Source organism: Gallinula chloropus (assembly GCF_964237585.1).
Source record: "Gallinula chloropus genome assembly, chromosome: 9".
Classification (NCBI taxonomy): Eukaryota; Metazoa; Chordata; class Aves; order Gruiformes; family Rallidae; genus Gallinula; species Gallinula chloropus.
This window is the reverse complement of record NC_140094.1, coordinates 10,887,231-10,908,480: the sequence shown is the minus strand read 5'-3', so window position 1 is coordinate 10,908,480 and position 21,250 is coordinate 10,887,231. Positions and strand designations below refer to the sequence as shown.

At 43.8% G+C, this 21,250-nt stretch overlaps 1 protein-coding gene across 1 annotated transcript in view; it reads left to right on the top strand.

The window, feature by feature from the left end:
• The window catches only part of LOC311194802 (cell surface hyaluronidase CEMIP2-like), a gene marked incomplete at its 5' end in the record, with an annotated part of 55,787 nt that overhangs the window by 8,391 nt on the left and 26,146 nt on the right, over positions 1 to 21,250 (top strand). The window contains 13 exons of the mRNA XM_084268015.1: positions 257 to 426; positions 733 to 921; positions 1,250 to 1,419; positions 2,266 to 2,475; positions 6,188 to 6,393; positions 7,505 to 7,574; positions 8,214 to 8,342; positions 9,332 to 9,417; positions 10,718 to 10,849; positions 10,970 to 11,005; positions 11,734 to 11,886; positions 13,688 to 13,865; positions 19,047 to 19,262. Of these exons, the coding sequence (XP_084124141.1) occupies positions 257 to 426; positions 733 to 921; positions 1,250 to 1,419; positions 2,266 to 2,475; positions 6,188 to 6,393; positions 7,505 to 7,574; positions 8,214 to 8,342; positions 9,332 to 9,417; positions 10,718 to 10,849; positions 10,970 to 11,005; positions 11,734 to 11,886; positions 13,688 to 13,865; positions 19,047 to 19,262 (1,945 nt within the window). The remainder of the gene's footprint in view (positions 1 to 256; positions 427 to 732; positions 922 to 1,249; positions 1,420 to 2,265; positions 2,476 to 6,187; positions 6,394 to 7,504; positions 7,575 to 8,213; positions 8,343 to 9,331; positions 9,418 to 10,717; positions 10,850 to 10,969; positions 11,006 to 11,733; positions 11,887 to 13,687; positions 13,866 to 19,046; positions 19,263 to 21,250) is intronic.

Below are 21,250 nucleotides of genomic sequence, written 5' to 3'. Positions count from 1 at the left end.
GTGAGGCAGGCGGGGAGACGGGGCGGGGAAGGGGGGGGACGGGCCCGCGGCGCCACCATGGACAGCTCCGCGCCCGGTCCGCCGCGCTGCCGCGCCCGCCCGGGGCTGGCCCCGACGGAGAGGCGCGACCGGGACCGGGGACCGGTGTGAGGGTTGGAGCGGGGGAGGCACGCTGCGCTGCGCCCTCCCCTCCTGACCAAGCTCTTCGGGGCTGGAGGGTGCGGGATGTCACTTGCTCCTTCCCGGTCTCCGTCAGGCAGCCCTGGGCGCTGGTGGGGATCCTCGGCGGGGATCAGCGTCACACGGCGGAAGATAAGCGGGAGTACCACGGGAATGGAACAACGGGCTTAGCTGTAGCCCAAAGAGATTTCCTCACCTACGACGGCACTCGTTTTACTGTTACTGCTTTCAGTGGATGGACAAAAGGTTCGGTTTTCCCTGGCAATTGCATGCCTTCTGTTGCTTTGCTCTGGCTGCTGGGAACCTGAGCAGTGCGATGATAATAGTACCGTGGTCTCTTGCTTGTGTGGGTGGGGACCACACCAATGGCAGAACTCTCACAAAGTAATGCTTTAGCTGCCTACGAAGGGATGACACTGACATATTCAATGGCTTTAGCACTACTATCACACACAGTTAGCTAGATAAAAATTAAGCTGCTATGGTCTTTGGCTAATTGCATGGTTCTGTCTTGCACAGCCATAAAAAGTAATTGATTGCTTCATTTTTCAGGGGTGCCTCGTAATGGATTTAAAGTGGAAGTGTCCAAAGGGGTAATTCTTCATTTGGTGGATGAGGTTACGAGTTGGTTACCCGGCGACAGGATTGTCGTTGCCAGTACAGATTATTCCATGCATCAAGCTGAAGAGTTTAATCTTCTTCCTTGCCCTGAATGTAAACGTAATCAAGTGAAAATCGATGGTATGAAATATTTTTACCAAGCCACTCATTTTTGTGATAACCATTAACGTTGTCTTGTCTTTTACATTCTACATCGTCTTTATAACTAGTTTTTGTCCCATAAACATATGGCCACATATGAAAGCTGAAGGCCTTAATATTATATGGGGACTTGAAAGTTTGACCGGAGTCAGCAGTCCTTCGTAGAAACCTGGGGGTCAGGTGCTGACAGCTGGGCATGTCCCCAGACTTGGCAATTGCTTCAATGAAGGGCGTGCACTTGCTTAGGACCATGCAACAATGAAGATTCTGTGCTCAGCCTGAATAAAAAGGTGTCTGGTTTTCACAGGCAGCCCACTTTATCTTCACATTGGAGAAGTCATAGATGGTGTCGATATGAGGGCAGAGGTTGGTCTTCTGACTAGAAATATACTTATTCAAGGAGAGATGGAAGAGTCCTGCTATGGACAAAATCAATGCCAATTTTTCTCCTTTGACACATTCGGAGGACATATTAAAGTGAGTCATTTTTAATGCATATGTCTGTAGATGGTTTCAGATAGTTCCTTTCGTGGTTTGTAAATAAGCAATATATCCATGAAACTACCGTTATGTCTGGAGGAAAAAGTATACTTGCCTATGAAGAAGCAAAAGGCTCACTGGCTTGTTCTGCAAAACCAGGCTGACAACATGCCTGCGCTGTTTTCTTCATCATGTATGCAAAACATTACCTTTCTCCAGGCTAGAGGGGAATTTTTAGCAGATTTTTTTAGCTCTTAGTGGTGTTGCTGTGAAGTTACACAATTTGTGAGATGTCACTGAAGAAACTGTGCTTCCTGCAGAGAAATCCTGCTCCCTTTGTGGCTCAGGGAAGTGCTGGGTCTCGCCCTGTTGTGCTTTGCCTCCTCTTGGTTGTCCCCTGTGTTCTTGGTGGAAGTGCAAAGTCTTGCAGCGGCAGGGACTTGGTGTAAAATTGCTCCTCTACCAGTTGGTGGAAACTGGGGAGCTGTGCAGGTCTGGCTTAAACTCATTCCACAGAGATGAAGTTGCCAGGAAATAGAGCCTGGTGGTACTCCTTTCTGTAGCTGGTGGGAGCACCTCGCCTATAGCTACGTCACACACGGCTGTCACTAATGCTGCATGAGGTGTTCAGCAGCTCTTACTTAGCAGCCCCGTGCCTGGAGGTGTGAAGCTGCAGGCACGCTGTGCTGCTGTGAGTCAGAGCAGGGAGCTGACAGCTCCTCCTGAGATCCAGCCCTTCTTTTCTCTGCAAACATATTGCCTAATGGGAGGGGGAATGTGTTTTACTTCATTGTGAGCGTTTATATTGTAATGCCTTACTTGGATCTACATTTGTCTCATCAGATCCTAAGGAATTTTAGCTCTGTTCACATGTCAGGAGTGGAATTGAAAAACATGGGGCAGCAAATCCTGGGCAGTTACCCTGTGCATTTTCACTTGGCTGCAGATGTGGATGAGAGAGGAGGATACAAACGCCCAACGTACCTTGATAACCTGTCTATCCACCACTGCTTCTCTAGGTGTGTTGCCATACATGGAACTCATGGCCTTCTGGTAGGAGACACATTTTATTAGTACCAACTTAATGTCTTTGCTTAGGCAGTGCTAAACAGTAAGAGCATCGTGTTTGCGATGCAAAGGGAAATCAGAATGTTGAAACAAGGCATCTTTTCCCCAAGAAATGTCCCAACTTGTCAACTTCATTTGACTGGTGTCCAGGTTAGGACCTTTGCTCTGGTAGCACAGCTCTTTGGAATGAATTTCAGGTTCTTAGTACTGTCTAATTAACATTATTAATGGTGTGAGCAGATATAGTGAAATCTTTGCCATGGATATTCTGGAGAGTTTGTGATAATCAGAGCTTGCATTGAAAGCAAAAGCAATGGACCTTTCCTGGACCTGACTGAGGCAACATACCTTTAATTTGCAAAGATAATAAAAAAAGATAGAGGTTGTTCAAGTCAGGGCAATGTGAAATATATCCGGAAATATTCACATGACAAAGGGAATGAAATATGAGAGGGACAGACCCAAATGGCTGCTTCAGTGCCAGAAAAGCCCTCAGGAACTTGGCTTTGACCTAAATACTTGCAAGGACATTGTGGAGAGGAACTTAAAAACCCCACAAAAACCCTATACATGTCCCAGCTGGAAGAGTCAGTTTCCTGCTCCAGTCCCAGCATGTCCTAATGCTGTGTGCTCTGCAGGACCCTGAACGGTATTTTGGTGTCCATGGGCATTTCCTCATTCATCCCAGGTGTGCTCAGGTAGAGACACTCCCTGAACTGTCTGTGACTTCCCATGCTTTTCCTGACAACTTTTTCTCAACCCTGGACATAAAGCTGTGTAAAACACAACCTAGGTGCACTCTGGTGGGTGCCTCTATTTCTTGTCGCACCAAACTGATGAATTCATGAAATTGCAATGCTGGTCTTGTACAATCAGGTATGCTTTCCCTATACCCTGAACTGGATTTGTATTGTCTGGATGACGGAAAATTACTGATTGCCTTCTCACATGTCTGATTTGCTCTGGCTGTAGACCCTTCTTTTGTGTACAGAGCCCTTAGATAACAGGATACTTGCCCAGTACATGTGGGTATAGTTTAACTCCCATTTCCCATTGGTATTAAAGCTCTGGAACAGAGGAACCTGCCTGGGATGAGAAATGAAGCCGTATGTTAATATTGGTCCTGAGAAGAATGGTGTATGCTCTTCCTCTTTATCAGAAATTAGGTTGTCAAGGATTTATCTGCATGCGTGGGATGTAATAGTTGTGAAATCAAGAATCCAAGTGTGAGATCCAGCCTCCCCTCCCCCCATCTGAATCTGAGGGTTTTGGGTCCATGAATCAGTGAACAGATTTTATAGCAAAGGTTAAGTGTGTGAGTCTGTGGAAGAATCATGTGGCTTTGATACAGTCATTAAGATGAAGAGTAATTAAAATGTAATCAAAAGCCTTGCTTTACAATAAATTAATAATGTGCAGCTCCAGAGAAGAGCACATATATCAGAGCAAGGCAGCTAAATGCCATAGACAGTACTCATTTTAGCATCAGCTTAGGAAACTTCAGCCCTTGAGGCAGAATAAACCAGATAGCTGCTTTTTCCCCTCCCTGCTTTGAGGGTTGAGAAGATGCCATTGTACAAGTATGTTGCCAGAGCGCTGTGGCTTGCACTTTGCAGTGTGCAGGTCCTGTGGTGCTGTCTGCAGGGCTGTTCTCCCATCTGCTGCTCCCCTGTGCCAGGCTTGCGCCGCTTTGCGAGCCGGCGGCAGCTTGTGTTCCTCACCGTGGCGGGGAAGCGGGCTGCGACACGCCTCTCGCTGCCCTGGCACACGTCAGGCCTGCACAGGCTACTGTAGTCTCTCATGTCTAGTGTTGCAGTGCATAAAGGTCACTTATATTGTGTTGCTGAACTATATATAATTCAGTGTTCAGAGGGATCATAGTCATCTGGTGCTGGACACGCCAGCGGGGCTGTAGCCTGCACTGTGGATGGTGTTTCATGCTGACACGTACAGTAATACACTGTCACCGTGCCCAGGTTGTAGTTTCTCTCTGTGATATGACAGAATTGATCAGTTGTTGGGGTTTGGATCTGATGCCTTAGGCCCTTATCTTTCAGTGCAAATGCAGGTGATCTTTAAGTTATGTCATTTCTGGTTAGGAGAGAGATTGATGTAGGTTTTCAGGGCTGCCATGAGTTTCTGGAGCTGTGATGAATCACATTCGTTAAAGCTAAAAGCCGTTTTCAGATACAAGGCTGGTTTTTAATGCAGCTGTCTGAAGGACAGGTTGGCCAAACTTCAGCTATATTCAGACAAATGAAACTCTACAATTGAAACACTGTGTAAAACACCAGGCAGTTAGCTGTTAGAGTTTCTTTCCAAAAATAGTCTTCCACAACCCTGTAAGCTCAGCTTCTGCCTATTGTTTGAAAGAGTAGAAATACCCAGACCTCCTGTTCTTAGCAGGCTGGCAGGAATGCTTGCATTTTTATCTAAATATGTTCCCTATCTATATTTCCAAGACTCAGCTGGTAGGTACACATTCAGTGTAGGTTCTCCTTTATCCTCCTTGTAGCTCGCTCAGAGCTATGGCACCTGTATGCAGTGTCTTGGAGGAGTTCCACAACTCTCAATTAGGAGCTGGTACCTGTGTTGTGCCTCATTTGTACCTTTCTCCTGGACACCTCATTAAGGCAGGAACAAGAGCAGTGAGATGACAAGTTTGAAGGGTGACTGCTGGGAAAACAAGGAAATGCAGCGGAGATATACCTATGGGGACTATACTGCTTGTGGCTCCAGATGTTATGTGTGGTTCCAGCCCATTAAGGGGAAACCACAGGATATGAATTGGAAATGGATTTAGTTCGAGTGTCCCTCTGCATACAGGAATAACCAAGTAGGTTAATATTAGTTAATCTTGTAGTCTTACATGGACATAGCTCTGACGTCAACAGGAATTTTGTATGCCTGAAGAGTGAATAAATATACTGACAGGGATCATCTGAGTGCAAAGTTAGGTTTCAGTAAGGTTTAGGAACAAATAGCTGGCATTTTAACTAGCCTGGTTTAGTATTTACATTTAAAAGAAGGATTTCTGAATTTTTCTTCATAAGACTACATCAAAGGAGGCTTGTGATAAGTCCTCTTGGTCAAATTAGGGTTTAATGCAATATCCCTGTGCATGTCAGTTAATCTTAAATAGGCTGAAACAGTAAAATACCATTTCTGCCCAGGCTGATCATCACAGGAATGACATGGCCCTGCTCCTTCTGGGAGCAGAGGAGAAAGAACAGAAACCTCGTTAATATAAATTACTTCACATGGTGCATTTTAAAGAGTTTCTTATGTTATTTGGGAACTGTTAGAGTCATGAACATTTCTGGATTAACCAGGTCAACTTGTTGGTTTATCATGTTGGATACACGTATCTTCATGCAGATCCTTGCCCCATGCACCAAACTGAGTATTCTCTCCTAGAGCTGAGGGCAGCTTTAAATGCTATATTTTGCAGTTTTCCTTTAATTATGCCTGTGATCTTCCTCAGAGTAATTTTAGTGTCAGTTTTTGCTGTGCAAGATCAGGTCACAGCTATGCCAACCCCATGTAGTTCGCATTAGCTCCAGGACCGATGCCTATAGAAGTGCTGCTTGCCCACGGTGCCAAGGGGTGGTGAAACCACTCCATGAGCGTTTTTGGCGATTTATTGATAAGCAAAGCACATTCATCACAATCAATGCCCCCTATACTTTTTTCCCAGGTAAAAGATACCATTGGCTATGACACTCTGGGGCACTGTTTCTTCCTCGAAGATGGGACAGAGCAACGCAACACCTTTTATCACAACTTGGGGCTCCTCACGAGGGCAGGAACGATCTTGCCTTCGGATCGCAGTGAGGCGATGTGCCTTGCCATCCGCAGCCACGTCTATGGCAGTTACGTTCCTGTGCCCAGCACCGACTGCATGTAAGTGCTCCAGGAGCTGTAGGCAGGTTTTGCACTTACATTATACTTCACAGCTGGGTTCCAAAGGTGCTATTTGATATTAAATGAAAAATTGTACCTTTTTCTACCACCTCTCACTTAAAAATAATTTAACTACTTGACCACATGAAGCTATCTGTTAACACCTCCATGAATCCAGAGCAAGGAATATTTGTTGCTGGTTATCACTATTGCTGTTTCCCAAGAATCATAGATACATTTGAGCAATTATTCTCATTTCTGAGAACCTTTCGACTATTTAAGTAGGGTGTTTCCTTGCAAGTAAATCGTTGTTGAAATGCTAAGGTTGATTCTATAGTTAATAGAGATTTATTTTGCATGTATTTAATGGTTCTGTGGATCCAAAGGACCGTGGATTCTTGATTATGTAGTAGTTAAGGTAGATAAGCAGAAAATTTCAACTTTTCTTTTTAGAATGGTCAAATTAATTGGTGATGAGAAGCCATTTACAGTGTTTTTACATGTGGCCTCTATTATCGCAAAAGATATTATCAAATGAAGACAACAAATTATAGTATTTTAATAGCTATTATTTGGCTTCTGTTTGTGCTAGTACTGATCTTCCCTCTGAGGCAGAAATTCATTATTTGAAAAAACATGAGAATATTATCTCCTTAATCTTCTACTTAACGAGCCATTTGCAGCTTGCAAGGAAATTTGTTTCATTTTCCACAGAGAAACTTCATAAATCCATAGAGAATCCCCTACCTCCTGCCATTGCCTTCGAACTTCCAAAAATGCACCAGAAGTTCACTTTTCAGACGTTTTCCAAAGCTGCTTAACTTTAAAAAAAAAGAAAGACATTGGGTTTCCTTAAGCTGCATTTAACAGAGCATGGATTTTGTGTTAATGGTCTCATATAATTTACAATAGGTTCAGCATGTGGCTCCATAAATGAACATGCCTGACATCACCCGATGGTTTCTTTTCCTTAAAGAATATATCATTAAAAGGTTGTGTGGAGTTTTAAAGTCAACAGGAGAGTTGTGGCTCAAGTCCAGTGCAGTGCTATGAAAATGTATCCCTTCCTGTTCGGTCACTGCTTAGGATCATTTTGATTTTGATTTTTCAGGGCTGTCAGCACATTCTGGATTGCAAATCCAAACAACAACTTAATAGAGAATGCAGCAGCTGGTGCTCAGGTAAAACCATTTAACAGCAAGAGCTATACTTTGCCTCCAGTTCCCATATATTCTACTCCTACTGATGTCATTAGCAGGATGGCAATGTATTTCTAGTTAGTCATCGTGAAGTTTGGCTATGTGTTTCTGCAACCTTTGCCTGTGTTAAGAACAAGTATTTGCCTGCAGTTCTTGCACTGATTTCTTTCTCACAACTGTGGCTGGAAATGCTGCGTGGTGTCTCATAGCAAATTTTGTTTTTTATTAGTAGCTAATAGTTAAATGCCCAATACCATGTCACCTCTGTATATGTAAATGTGTGCTCTCTCCTTGTTATTCTCTCCGATGTTTGCCCAAATCATATTTCCTTCAGCGTGCCTGTATAGAGATGACTGGGTTTCCTAATGAGCCACCTGAATTCCACCCTCAATATATGCATTTATAAACCCCATGTGTGTGCCCCAGGGCCCCACCACCCACCCCAAAGGATACGTTGGGAGGTGTAAGGGCATGGACTGGTGTGTTTTCCCTGAGACTCACACATGTTTGGCAGGCTCAGGTTAAAAGTCTGGCCAGCATAGTGGGAAACCCTTAGTCCCCAGGGCAACCTGTGTCATTAATTGCAGTGTCCCATTTCTCAGACCTCGCTTTGTCTTTTAGGATGTTGGGATATGGTACATCTTCCACCGGGTTCCAACTGGACAGTCTGAGGGGCAATATCCAGAGGGACGGGCTGAACATACTCCCTTGGGAGCATTTTACAACAACAGAGTCCACTCCAATTTCAAGGCATGTGGAGGATTTCTCTATGTTACTATAAATAAAACAATATGGCATGGGGCCGACCATGTGTGGTGCTCTAAAATCAGGTGACCATGGGTGTTTTACATTTGGACAGTGGTCTTTTAACACTATACCAAGAGAAAAACAATTTTGGGGGATGGTGCTCTTTCTAATGATCTAAAAAGATTGCTGAGCAGAATGGGGCTCCTGTTTCAGGTGCTCCATTTGGGTGCTTGTGTTAATGGGGAGGATGCCCAGGCCATACACCTACTGCTAAGTGGGATTTAAGGAATGACAGACAGGACACTGAATGCTGCTGTTGGCCACAGTGGTGCAAAAGTCATTTGTGCCAGGGCCTGCTCATCACCTTTGAAAAATGACACCAAAAGTTCAAGGGTAATTCCAAGAAAAACACTTTCCCCAAATATACTGTTTACATGAAAATGTAACCTGTAAGCTATAAAAAGCATTTTTAACTTATTTCTCAGGATTCTAGATTGGAATCAGTGCCATTCTCTGTGCCTTGTATATTTTACATCTTGGTCCATGACAGCTGCTGCTCTAGCCCAAAGTCTTTAACTTAGCCACAGCGGCTCATGTTCTCTTTTGACTGTCTGGGGACTCGTCACTCTTTATTTAAAGCTTTACTTCTTAACAACACTCTTTTTCCAGAAAGTTATCAAGTGCTTGGCACAGTCCCTTGCTGCTTTCTGCAAGGGAGAGAGAGAGTGGGAGTTCAGTGCCTTGCTCTGGGTCAGAAGACAGCCCAAGATGCTGATGCATAACACATGGCAGGGCAAGCTCTGTCCTGACTTCAGCGTGCTATATCCTGTGCTAATGTCATGCTGAGGAGTGCCAAGTGACATGGAAAGGGAAGAGAAAGCCCAGGCTGCAGCCGCTCGCTGTGCCTGCACTGGCTGCCCACATCCATTGATAAAAATCTGGGATCTCTGGTCTCTGTCTGTTAAAGTAACTGGAGTCATGTACATTTTCAGGCTGGTTTGTTTATTGGAAAAGGAGTGAAGACAACGAGAGCCAGCGCTGATGATCCCAGGGAGTATCTCACTGTTGATAATGCCAGGTAAGGGCAGGCTTCATTTCAGATATTTGTATTGCTGCTTGGCTTCTGTGTTGGATTTAGCAGATCATTAGTGCCTCATTATGGCTGGAGCATCTGAAGAAAAGCACACCAGCTATCTCTGGTGTGCAGAGATGAGTACGTCATAGCTATGCACAGAATTGTTGGGTTATTGCTGACCAAAACCCATACATGTGCACTTGGGGTTATGAGGGCTAAGCAGTAAAGCATGTGAAAGGGGAACCACATCCCATTACTCTGTTAGTGAGTTGGTAAACAACATTTCTTATCCATTGCTTAAAAGAATTTATATCTGAAAGATGGTGTAAGAGACTGCTGAGACTGGAATTAATGAAGAAAATGAAGTAGCCTCAAAGCTTTTTCTCAGCTGCTTTAAAGTCTGTGAGCTTCCTTTCACAGAGTGGAAACAGGTAAATTAAGGCCATTTTCTCACTCACTGCAGCCCAGTGTGTCTGTGTGAGGAGGCTGTGGCAGAAATCAGCCATTGCTCCTGCTTAAGCCATGGCTGTCATCCTCCTCCACCAGATCTTCTCAGTGCTCCCCTGTAGTTGAAAGGGAAGGGTGACTTTGCCTTCCTTTGTGAGACGTCCCTCCCGGGCCACCCCCTTTGACACCAAGGTAGCACGTTCCTTGGGACATCAGCTGGAAGAAGTAGGATGTGAGAACAGGCTCAGAAACAAGATTTGTTTTTCAAACACATTAACAGCCAGCGTGGCAAGAAATAGCCTGAAAATCATTGAGAAGCACCTGATTCCCAGGGCAAATCCTTTTTTCTTCTGACAGTTTCTTTTTCAGCAGACACAGAAGCATATGGAGGTCTGGTCTGTACATGCAAGGAAAGCAGCTCCAATTACTCCATTATCTTTGCTGAATGAGATTTTTGAAAGCGCCTAATTGATTTTCTAGCATCAATCCAGGGATTCTCAGTGGGCCTTGTAAGGACTATTACAAAAAGACCCAAGTGACTTGGGAGAAATGTTTTCTATGCCTCTAAATCACCCTGAATCAAATTAAGGAGTAATCATGGGCCCATTGAAGTCTAGTAAGAAATCTCCCATTGATTTCACTGGGGCTGGAATTTTACCCTTACAAATGCTTCTTGTTTTCTTGCTTTGCACCAAAGCACAGAGATGAGATCAAGTTAGTAGCCTGACTGAGGCAAGGCATATCACCTCTTTGGGTGATATTTGGAAGCCAAATGAGGTCTGCCAGGCACGACCTCCTCTGTCTGAGGTCGGTTCCTATGTCTCCTATCCCACATTAACTAGGCTCCTTGTTTCAGGTTTCACCCACATCAAGATGCTGATCCTGAAAAGCCACGGGTTCCTGCCGTGATTGATGGTCTTATTGCTTTTAAAAATAATGACCACGGGGCCTGGGCCAGGGGCGGCGACATTATTTTCCGCAACTCGGGGTATGTTACTGTAATTACCTGTTGTGTCATTCCTCTTGCTGCAGACATACACAGCTCTTTAGGCCAGATTCACTGCAGACATTCCTCCTCATTTACACCGCTGTGTTTCTTCTATCCCAGGTTTTCAGACAATGGGATCGGACTCACTCTGGCAAGGTAATTTCTTAAAATTGACCTTATTCCAGTTTCCCCCTCCCCAGTGTAAAATGTTAGAGTGGAAGCTGAGACACTCCCCTGGTAATTCCTGCAAGATGCGAGAAAACCTCATGTTTCCCTCCCAGACCACATCAAGTCTTCCCTGTGCAGGCGTTAATACAAGGGGCAATTTAGCCTTTCATTCTCTTCTCCTCAGCACGTCTGGGGAATACATCGTAATTGCTGAATATTTCCTTTTGCATGGTAGGTCCTAAACCAGTAGACTAAACATCTGGCTCTGTGTTTGGGGAGACATTTCTTCTGTTCTAGCCTAGTTCAGCAACATCACCCATAGCTCATGTGGGTAGGTTGGCTAGAATGGTCCCTTGTGGTGGCCCAGCAGGTTTCTGTTGGAGCAGGAGCAAGGTAGACACCTTTTGTCTCATCCCCTCTTGCAAATGACTTTGAAAAAATAGGCCATGTCCAAAGAAAGTGTCAAAGAGTCAGTCATGTCTGCCTCTGACCTCAGAGATGCAGCTAAAAAATGCACCAAGCAACTCAATACAGAGAAATGGTCGTTTGCACTAACTTTCTGGTCTCTAAAGAGATTTTAAAGCAAGTTGTTAAACTGGTGCATGCACTTTTTCCAAATTAAGAAAGAAATTGTACTGTGTCTGTGGTGTAATTAAAAGTGTTAATGAATCAGTTGTGCTGTGCTGCATAGTTACCTGGTGTTTCTTTGCTTGTAGTGATGGGACTTTCCCGACAGATGAAGGCTCCAGCCTGGAGGTGACACGATCCATTTTTGTTGGAGAAAGCAGCAACGTTGGCTCTCAGGGTGGCCAAAACAGCTACTGGGGAAGAGGGGCAAATGGAGAATACAGAACACTGCCCAGAAATAAGTGAGTTATTCTTCTGCCATTTCTTCTTGGCGTTAGCATCAGCTTGAAGAAAAGCCTCAGGAATGAGTGTGACTACCAAGGAGTAATTTGTACCGGGTGTTTAAATTATTGTACAGGCCAGAAATAATAAGCATCCGGATAAACTCACTCTTTAGGCCAACAGCTTGAGAGCATTCTCAAGTGCATGTGTTTGATTTAATTTTCTGCTTAATTTATTAGCCACTGGAGAATGCGTTTGAGAAGCTGAGAGATACCAAAAGGCTTTTGTGCAGTGCTTCAGTAGCACTGCGTCGAGCTGATGGTGCAGCTCCTGTACACCATGCCACCATCCCTCCTGCCAACGTAGCTGGGCAATCATGGCTGGTTTGACAAAGTAGAAACTATTTTTAATTGCTGCATCTTATTTGTCTTTCAGTAGCTGTAAGTTATTTTGATAGCAGCACAGCCTCCTCTCTAACAACAGTGCCTACCCATGTACCCCAGTGATGTGTGCTTCCCCAAACCTGAATTCTACTCTAACGTATGGTTTTGGTGATGCTTACCAATCATTAGTCCCTCTATGATGAACACAAAATCAAGGAATGTGCAGTACTCAGCAAACATGTCATGACACAGCCCTGACTATCCATGACTCAGTCGTAAGGGCCAGAGGAATGGGATCTGTGTAGGACAGCAAGAATAACTGGAGCTTTCCTCAGTTAGTATTGGTGGTATTATTTTAATTGCATTGGAAAAAAGCTCCTTTGCAATTCAAACAAGGTGTTGTCATCTGTGATACTGTTAAGCAACATGCTCTTGGGAAGGAGTATGCCAAAACACCTGATATTTTGCCACAGTGCAAAATGGGATGTGGGGATTGTACCAGAGCCAACTAGTAGGATAACAGCTCTGGAAAAGGAAGAAAAATTATATGGTCAAGAAACAATGTTTGTGTCTGGTCTTTCCAACTGGCAATGTGTTTCTGGATCTCTGGAGCCCACCAGTAAGGAAAAATGTCAAGGCTAAGGTGGACTGTGGGCCTCAGTGACCTCCTGGCTGGAGAGAACCTGTGTGCCCTTGTGATGTCTACTTTGTGGCTATCATGTCTGAACAGCTGTTTCTGCAGGCAGTAAGCATTGTGCTACCCTTCCATGCCACTACTAGCCAGCTTCATCACCATCTGTAAAGCTGATGCAGGCCACCCTTTAATCAAACACAACCAGGGCCAAGCAAAACTTGGCACCTTCTCAAAACAAACCATGGAAGAGGCAGGTCCTTACCTGTGATTCCAGCGGTGTCTCCTTCAACTCTGATGTCTTGACAACATATCCATGGACTGATGCTGCAGAAATCTCTTTTCTGTATGAAATGCTGTGGATTAGGTCCTAAGGATCTCTTGTGAAAGGACTTGTAGGGAGAGGAGAAACTGTGCTGCACACTTGGTACTTGTTTTTTTGAGAACCCATCTACTCAGAACAGGGAAGCTGATGGGAATGCTGCCACAACCTTTTGTGTCTTCCTCATGGTGATGAGCCCTTGGGTGGCTGGGAAAAGGGGTTTTGAACTGTTTTACCCCCGCTTACAAGCCTTAGACAAGCTTATGAGTAATTTTTTATTTAATATTTTTTTATTCTTGAGCCTTACATTGTAGAGTATGTTCAGCAGTTTCATCTTTCAATAACTGTGTGATGACCATCCAGATCCCAGTTTGGGGAAAGGAAAGATGGTTTAGCTACTTGTTAATACCTTTCTGTTCCTTCAGGAGACTCAAAGTTTACCCAAGCATTTAACACAGACTTTTGTTTGTTTTTAAATCTCACAGGACGTTCCCGATTCGTGGATTCCAGATTTATGATGGGCCTGTCAGGATGGCAAAATGCACTTTCAAGAAGTTCACCCCGACTGCTGACAGATACTCGAGTGCCATTGGGTTCTTCATGAAAAACTCCTGGCAGATAAGTCCCCAGAATAATGTGTCACAGATCCTGATGGAGAAAAGTGTAAGTCAGAAAAGCAGGAATGCATGCTGGTAGATGTGCAAGTTTCTGAAGTTTTTAGAAGCAGTGAAAGATCTATCCTAGGGCAGGATTTCCAGGCAGTGATGCATGTTACATTGGTGCATACAACTGACTCATTTTGCAACATTTTGTGTGTGTGTGTTTAAAATGAACATTATTTACAATCCCATAAAATGTGAAGGTGACTTATCCCAGGGCAGACATGCGTTAAAAAATCTCTGAGAGAGGAAGATTTCACCTTGTGATCAGAAAATCCAGACGTTTCTCTTAGTGCAGCGTTACCAGGTTCTATGTGCTGGGGGCCTCAGAGGTTGAGTGAAGCACAAAGGAGATGTCAGGAGGCAGTGAGCTGCAATACAGTCCTGCTACAGAAGTAAGCAAATGCAGTTGTAAGCAAAGCTGTGGCCTGGTTTCTGAGGTCAGCAGTGAAATTCCTGTCAAGCACAACTTCCCTTGAGCAGTGACAGCAGGATGGGGCTCTGTATCTCTGCCTTGACAGGAGCCGTAGGATGCTGAGCAATTCCTGTCCTTGTGCTGGATTCCTTCAGGGATCATGACCTTGCATGCTTGGCTACGGAAATGATAGATTCCACCTGACCTGCTCCCAGGGGTCATAACTTCTCCTTAGCTTTTTTCAAACAATGTCCATGCTTGTTAGGACGTCCATGAACTGTAGTAACTTTGGCTTGAGGTTTGGCTTTATCTTGAGGAAATTTCCATTGCTCTGGGATTGACCAACCTCATTCCCTCTGGCACACAGTTAGTTTGTCTGTCCCCTCTCTGATACACTTTAGACCAACAACAGGTATTTCATGAAAGGATGACGTGGACTGCACTCTCTTGACTGCTCCTCTCACAAAAAGAGTTCCTGTGCATTTCACTGAAGAGTTCTTAGTTATTTTAGATGCTTCAGGGAGCAAAGCAAAGGGGATGGTTACTTCTTGAGAAGCTGAAAATGCAGCTCCTTAGCACTGGTGCTTCAGTTGCAGCCAGTGAGCCTGTTAAATGTCCTAGCATTTTTTGTCTGAGAGGCAGTTTAGTACTGCATTGCCTTTAAGATCTGAGGTTCTCAAGGTAAAAATGGTCAGAAGCCTTACTAACTACTTCTGCAAGGCTTATTAAATAATACAATGTCACTCCATTACAAAAAACCTAGTTACATTATCCCAATAATTATTTCTTGTGTGTACATTTCCAAGATCAATTTTTAAAGTTGATATTTTGCCAACTTACAGTTTGTGTTTGTAACCACCTGCATCCCAGCACTTTTCACTTCGACTCTGTTTTATCTGGATTGAACCCAGATGTGCTAAATCCGATTTCAGATTTGAAGGACCATGTTTATTGTTTTATACCTAATTGCTATATGGGACAACATGTCTTTGACTGGTTAAGATAGAGCCTGAAGACTGTTTTAATTAATTTTCCATCTCCAGGCTTAATTTTATTAGTTTTTAAAGGGTAGCTAAGTAATAAGTCCCTAAAGGACAATAATTTTTACAGTTGTTTTTTAAGAAGAAACTAAACATCATTGAAAATTGTATAGTGGTGACAAAACTATTAGTCATGCTGAAGGAATAATTATATACTTAATCAGACTAATCAGCAGATTGGTTAGACAAAAAAAAAATAAGAAAGCCAGTCAGGTCTTGCTTAATTCCAGCATAAAAAACCATTCAAGTAGACCAGAAGACCTAAACATCGCGCTCCACAAAAAGTATTCTAGTTGTGTTTCTGCTGACAAACCTAAACCTTGCATATTAAACTATCTGTGCAGCTATCAATAGCAATGTTATTGCAAGGTTTGTTTGGTTAATTGTTTGTTTTAAAAAGGGTGCTTAAAAAAAGTTAATTTAAAGCAGTGGGAACAGTAGTTGGTCTTAACCCAACTGAGGTCATGACCGATGGTTGTGGTCTGCTGAAGATCTGGTTACTGTCAGCTACTAGGACTTGTAGGGCCCAAAGGAGATGACTCCAGCCAGCCCAGAGCCAGAACCAAACAAGACACTTGTGTGTCAGTTCTTAAGAAGACCTGACATACCTCTTTTTAGTCACACAATAGCAACCCATTCACCCCTTTTGAGAAGCAAGAGGCCATGCATGTCCTTTTGGGCTTCCGTGAACAAAGCCACCTCCAGCAGGTGCAGAAGACTCTCAAACTGTCCCAGTTCACATCCATTGTTAATAGTTCCTCCAGCTAATGCTTCTCTGCAGCCAGGAGCTTAGGGTGGATCCAAGACTGTTCTGCCTCTAGTGATGCCAGCGCTATGGCATCTCTGAAATTACTTGTGCCAAAGAAATCCCAGTGGTCTGTGACGGGTGCGGTTGTGGCTCTCAGAAGAGCTCAGAGAGGCCAGAACTGGCTCCTGGCTGCAGTCTAGTGACTCCCATGGGATTGCAGTCCTGTCTAGCTAGGAGATGGGCACTTCCCAGTGTTGCCTTTACTGTGCTTAGCCTGTGTTGTCTTTGTGCCGGGTTTCTGCGCAAAGCGGAAGTTGGCAAATAGTTTATGATAGGAAAAAGAAAAGTAGACACTGATTTAATGTGTGAGTCTGTTATCGTCTGAAAAAGAGGGCAGCAAACAAACCCCCAAACCCTAAAGAGACTCCTAACCAAAGGGAACTTGCAGAGTGAGGGCTTGCATCCCTCCAGCAGAGTAGAAGTCATACTAAGGAGGGCAGGGTCCTTGGGTGGTAAAATAGAGGTGAAAGCGTTTTCCTTAAAACAATCACGGTGATGCGGCTTGAATTTTAGAAAAAACTTGTGGGATACTCTGATGTTTTCCAGTATTTCATTGATTTTTAATATAGAAAGTGTTTTCTCCTGCAGTCTTCAGGAGTTGTCTGCAGCTGTGTTATGTGTGCTGCCTTTGGACAGGTTGAATTAGCATATTCCTAAGAGGTTATGGGCTCACATAACCATCACCTGTCAGGTCTCCCTGTCAGGCTTCAGACAAGTAATTCAAGTAGCCTTTTATACCGTATCACTCCCAGGTAGTCTGCATCTCATGAAAATTAGGTGTCAATAGTAGTGTGGCTTTGGCTCTGTGCACTCTGCTAGCTCATTCCTAGCTCCACATGGACATACCTGAGGAGCTGAGTCTTTTTTCCCTCCATGTTTGTTCACTTAGAAAAAATGATATGTTGCCATAGCCGTAACTGCAGACTTAGTGCACCACTGTGCCTCGGTGTACAGAGTGAGTGACACTGCTCATCAACACTTCATTTTGTTAAGTGGCCAACCTCTTTTCAAATGGCCAGCTTCTTTTCAATGGTCTGTTGGGACAGGACAACGGGCGATGGCCTCAAGTTGGAGCACAGGAAATTCCGCACCAACATGCAGAAGAGCTTTTTCACAGTGAGGGTGACAGAGCCCTGGGACAGGCTGCCCAGGGGGGTGTGGATTGTTCTTTTCTGGAGATGTTTAAGACCTATCTGGGCAACTACCTGTACTATCTGTCCTAGGGAACCTGCTTTGGTGGGGGGGTCAGACTCGATGATCTCTGGAGGTCCCTTGCAACCCCTACAATTCTGTGAATCTGTGTCTGATTCTCAGACTTCTTAGAAAAGAATGTTAGTGATCAGACTGGCATTAGCATCAAAACTGTCCGTTGCTGGCTGGAAACACATTAATCATATGTAAGCTGCACTGGCTGTGCCTGGGTTTGTTTTGAAGCACAGTTGACTTCTCCCCAGCGAAGTGCCTGTTCTTGTATTCAACTCCAGAAATGCATGGTCTCATAGGATTTATAATAGAGCTTTGAGGCTGCACAGTATTTATGCTTTCTTTCTTTTTAATATATCCTCTTTTACAAATTAAAATGATAAAACAAACAAACAACTTTTGGGATCCTCCTATTTTGCCAAGTAGCCCTTTGGGCAAAAATTTCCTTCAGTGCAGTAAGAAAAGGTTTTAAACATTCAAAAATACATATTAAACTTCCATGTGTCTGACCCTCTTTTAAATGAGACTGCTTCAGGTGTTTGTTTTTGAGACTCATACCTAGACAAGAAAGTGGCAGACAAATGGTTCTAGGCTCTAATTTATTTTCAAAGGAATAAAGGCTTCTGTTCTGCAAGTAGTTCTTGCTGCAGCGGTCGGCCAACGGGACTTTGACTCTAACTCAGAATCACAATGACTCTCCTATTCTAAACTCTTCTGTTTATTATTGTTAAAATAAAGCCTTTAAAGCCCTCAGTAAACTTGCAGCCTGATCCCACTGACCCTAATCCTTACTCATGTGCACAGCCCAATTAAAATCAGTTGGGCTAAATGGAACAAATGATAGTTCTTTGGGTCGGTGCGATCCAGTCGCTATTTATGCCGCCTGCTGTTATGCACATTGCTGCAGGATTCATTCAGGGTGCTTGACCTGCACTGATTATTTTCTTGATTAATTCAGAACTTAATCGTTGTGCACTGTAATAATTTTCTCTGCAGACATTAAAATGTTCCATGGCTTTTTGCTGAGCATCTGCAGTTTCCTGGGGTTGTTTTTTGCTGGATTTTGGTACCAGGACAGATTGTTTTACTTAGGTACTGAAAAATCTTGAAAGCAGAGTTGTGTATAATGAGGAATTATGCTCATTCCTGTTACTTCTCCTTCCAAAAAAAGAATTCTTTAGGGGACATACCAGCATGTGCACAAGGGCCCATTCTGAGAATGGCTGTCACTTTTGTGAGCTTCATAAAGTTTTAGGGGAACAGTTAGAGAAAAAACAGCACTCTCAGAACTGCCTGGAACAGTCACTGAAAATACATGAGAAAATTCATCAACTATCTAGTGATTTTTGTTTCCTTGGTCACAGCCATGATATTCCTCCATAAATTTAATAAACTTCCAGTACTTCCCTACCCTTTGAGTCATTCTCTTCCTCTTGCCACCGCAGAGTTCATTGCTGTGTGATTTCAAGGAATACGTGTTTGTGCGGGTGCATTTCAAAGAACTAATTTCTGTGAAGAGATCTCCTGGGATTAAGAAGCAAGGGGGAAAACCCAGTACACTCAGAAATTTTTCTAAATAGAAGAGGCAAACCAAACTCCTCCTGCAACATTAGAGCTTTCTAGTTCTAGCTGTGGAACTGCTTTGACTGTTAAAACACTGCAAACCCAAGTCCTTACGTAGGCTAATGATTAATTTTTCCTCTTATTTTCTCCTGCTAGGTTGGGCTGAAGGTGTTTTTTGGCAGACCAGGCCAGTGGTTTGGAAACAACAATAATGATGGTGACAAAATGTCTGTCTTCCATGATCTGGATGGCTCAGTGACAGGGTATCCAGACACGTTCATAGGCAGAGCAGACAACTACTTGCTGCGTCATCCCGGGTGTCTCACTGTCCCGCGCTGGAACGGCGTGATGTGTACTGGGAAATTTGCACAGGTAATGGGGGGTGGCTGCAGGTGGTGTTGCTGGGCGTGGTGGGTGGGTGAGTCTCCTCAGATACTCTGCTGAGGGGTGGTGGGGTGAAACCTACTCTTACTCCGTAAAATCCGAGGTGAATAATAAGTTAGAGATTAGAGATGTCAACACCTTGGTAAAAAGGTCTGCAAATCCCAGGTAACCTTTCAGCATGGAAAGAAAGAGAATGGCAAATGGTGGAAAAATGTGGCTTCAGTATCAGGTTGTGGTTCATTGTATGTAGCTCAAATTTCAGCAAGTGTGGATGGAGCATACTGTAAATACCTGACTCACCACCCCTCTCAGAGTCACCTGCAAGAGACTGCACATGGCTCTCCTTGCTTCTCTCTTCTAAAGGATATTAATGTGTTTACAAGACAGGTATCCAAGCCTGTTTTAAAAATTTGGTTACTCGGACATCTTGCCAGGTATCCTGTCTCCTTCTGTTGAAGAAGCCAAATATAAAGACTGTGTGTGGTGGGTGCACACAGCACTACATGGTTTGAGGTTGGAGAGTGGGTACGGGGACCCTTCACACAAGATGTGGTTTTTGGAAGGATCTCACTCCTGAGATCAGCCCTGTGCTCTCACCTAATGACTGCAACAGGGTGCACTACTGGGTATGAAAGGCAAGAATGGAACATGAAGTGATCTTAAAATAAGGTCGGAGTTTATGAGATAGGTGTTATTTATTAAGAGTTATCTGAGTGCTTTGGAGCATGCTGCAAGCTCTTGTCTCATTGGAGCCAGCAGACATTGCCCAGACATCAACATGTGTGGCACAGGATGGAACTCTGCCTGAAGTCACTGAAGACAGGGCAGCATTAAAGTGGCCTTGAGAGGATCGGGCTGCCAGGGTTCCCTTTTTAACACGCTGGTTTGTGAGCATGGGGATTAGCAGAGCCTGATTTCCTACACTTGCACCTCAGGATGGATTTCAAACCAAGACACAGATTTTCCACATTGGGAGATTTCTGAAGATGCTTTCTCTGTGGCTTCTGTGCTGTGCAGTAAGGTGTGGGTAGTCAGACACAGTACTCTGCTCTGCTTTCTCCAAGGAACTTTATGCATGAAAGTTTTAGGAATGCAATTATCTTTGAGACCTCTATGCTTACATAATATGAGCACAGTCAAATCCAGATTATGTGTGTTTCTTAAAGCTTAAAAAAACCCCCAAAACAACCAACTAATACATTTGCTTTAGTTGTGCAGCAGAGAGGCAGAGTTGCTCTGTCCAGACCCTGGACTTCTACGCTTGGCCCCTATGAAACACTCCCACTGAATCAGGGTTTTGTGCTTGGCACTTAGGGTTTGCTCTGTGTCTCTAGACAAATGATATTCTCTGCTCTGGCAATGTAACAGTTAAATTCAGAACTGTAAACAAGTAGGCATTTATATTTTTCCTTCTATTAATACCCTCCCGGTTATGGCACTCTGTGTGGTGAGGCAGTTTTTCCACCATAGAAAATTTCCTTGGCTAGGTTAAGAGAGCATAAACAGTTGCTTCTCTGGGATCTGTTACTTACTAGCATTTTTTAACTAATCAGCATCCAGCAGGATGAGTAAAGCTCATATTAAATGCTTCAATTTATGGGTTTTTGGGTCAGGAAATATGTATGTGTGCAGGATGGAAGGAATTGGTCCCGTGCAAGGGGGTTTGAGTTAATTTGGAGGGTATGTACGTTGGAGTATTTCAGCTTAACTCTGGTTCTCGGCACCTTGACAAACTGATGATTTGTTTGTGTGCTAAATCCTGAGTATCGTGTTTTAGATCAGAAGCCTGAAAGAGTGAATCCAATTATGGAGAAAGATGGTTTGCTTTGATCTTAGGCAGTCTATTACAAAATCTGTTTTTCTTTTCCTTTTCATGTAGTGCTGGTAGACAAGAACTTTTATTCTTCCCTAGTGCAAGCAGGTAAAAATGTTCCTTCAGTTCAAGGAAATAGTGACTCTTACATTACTGCTGGGCC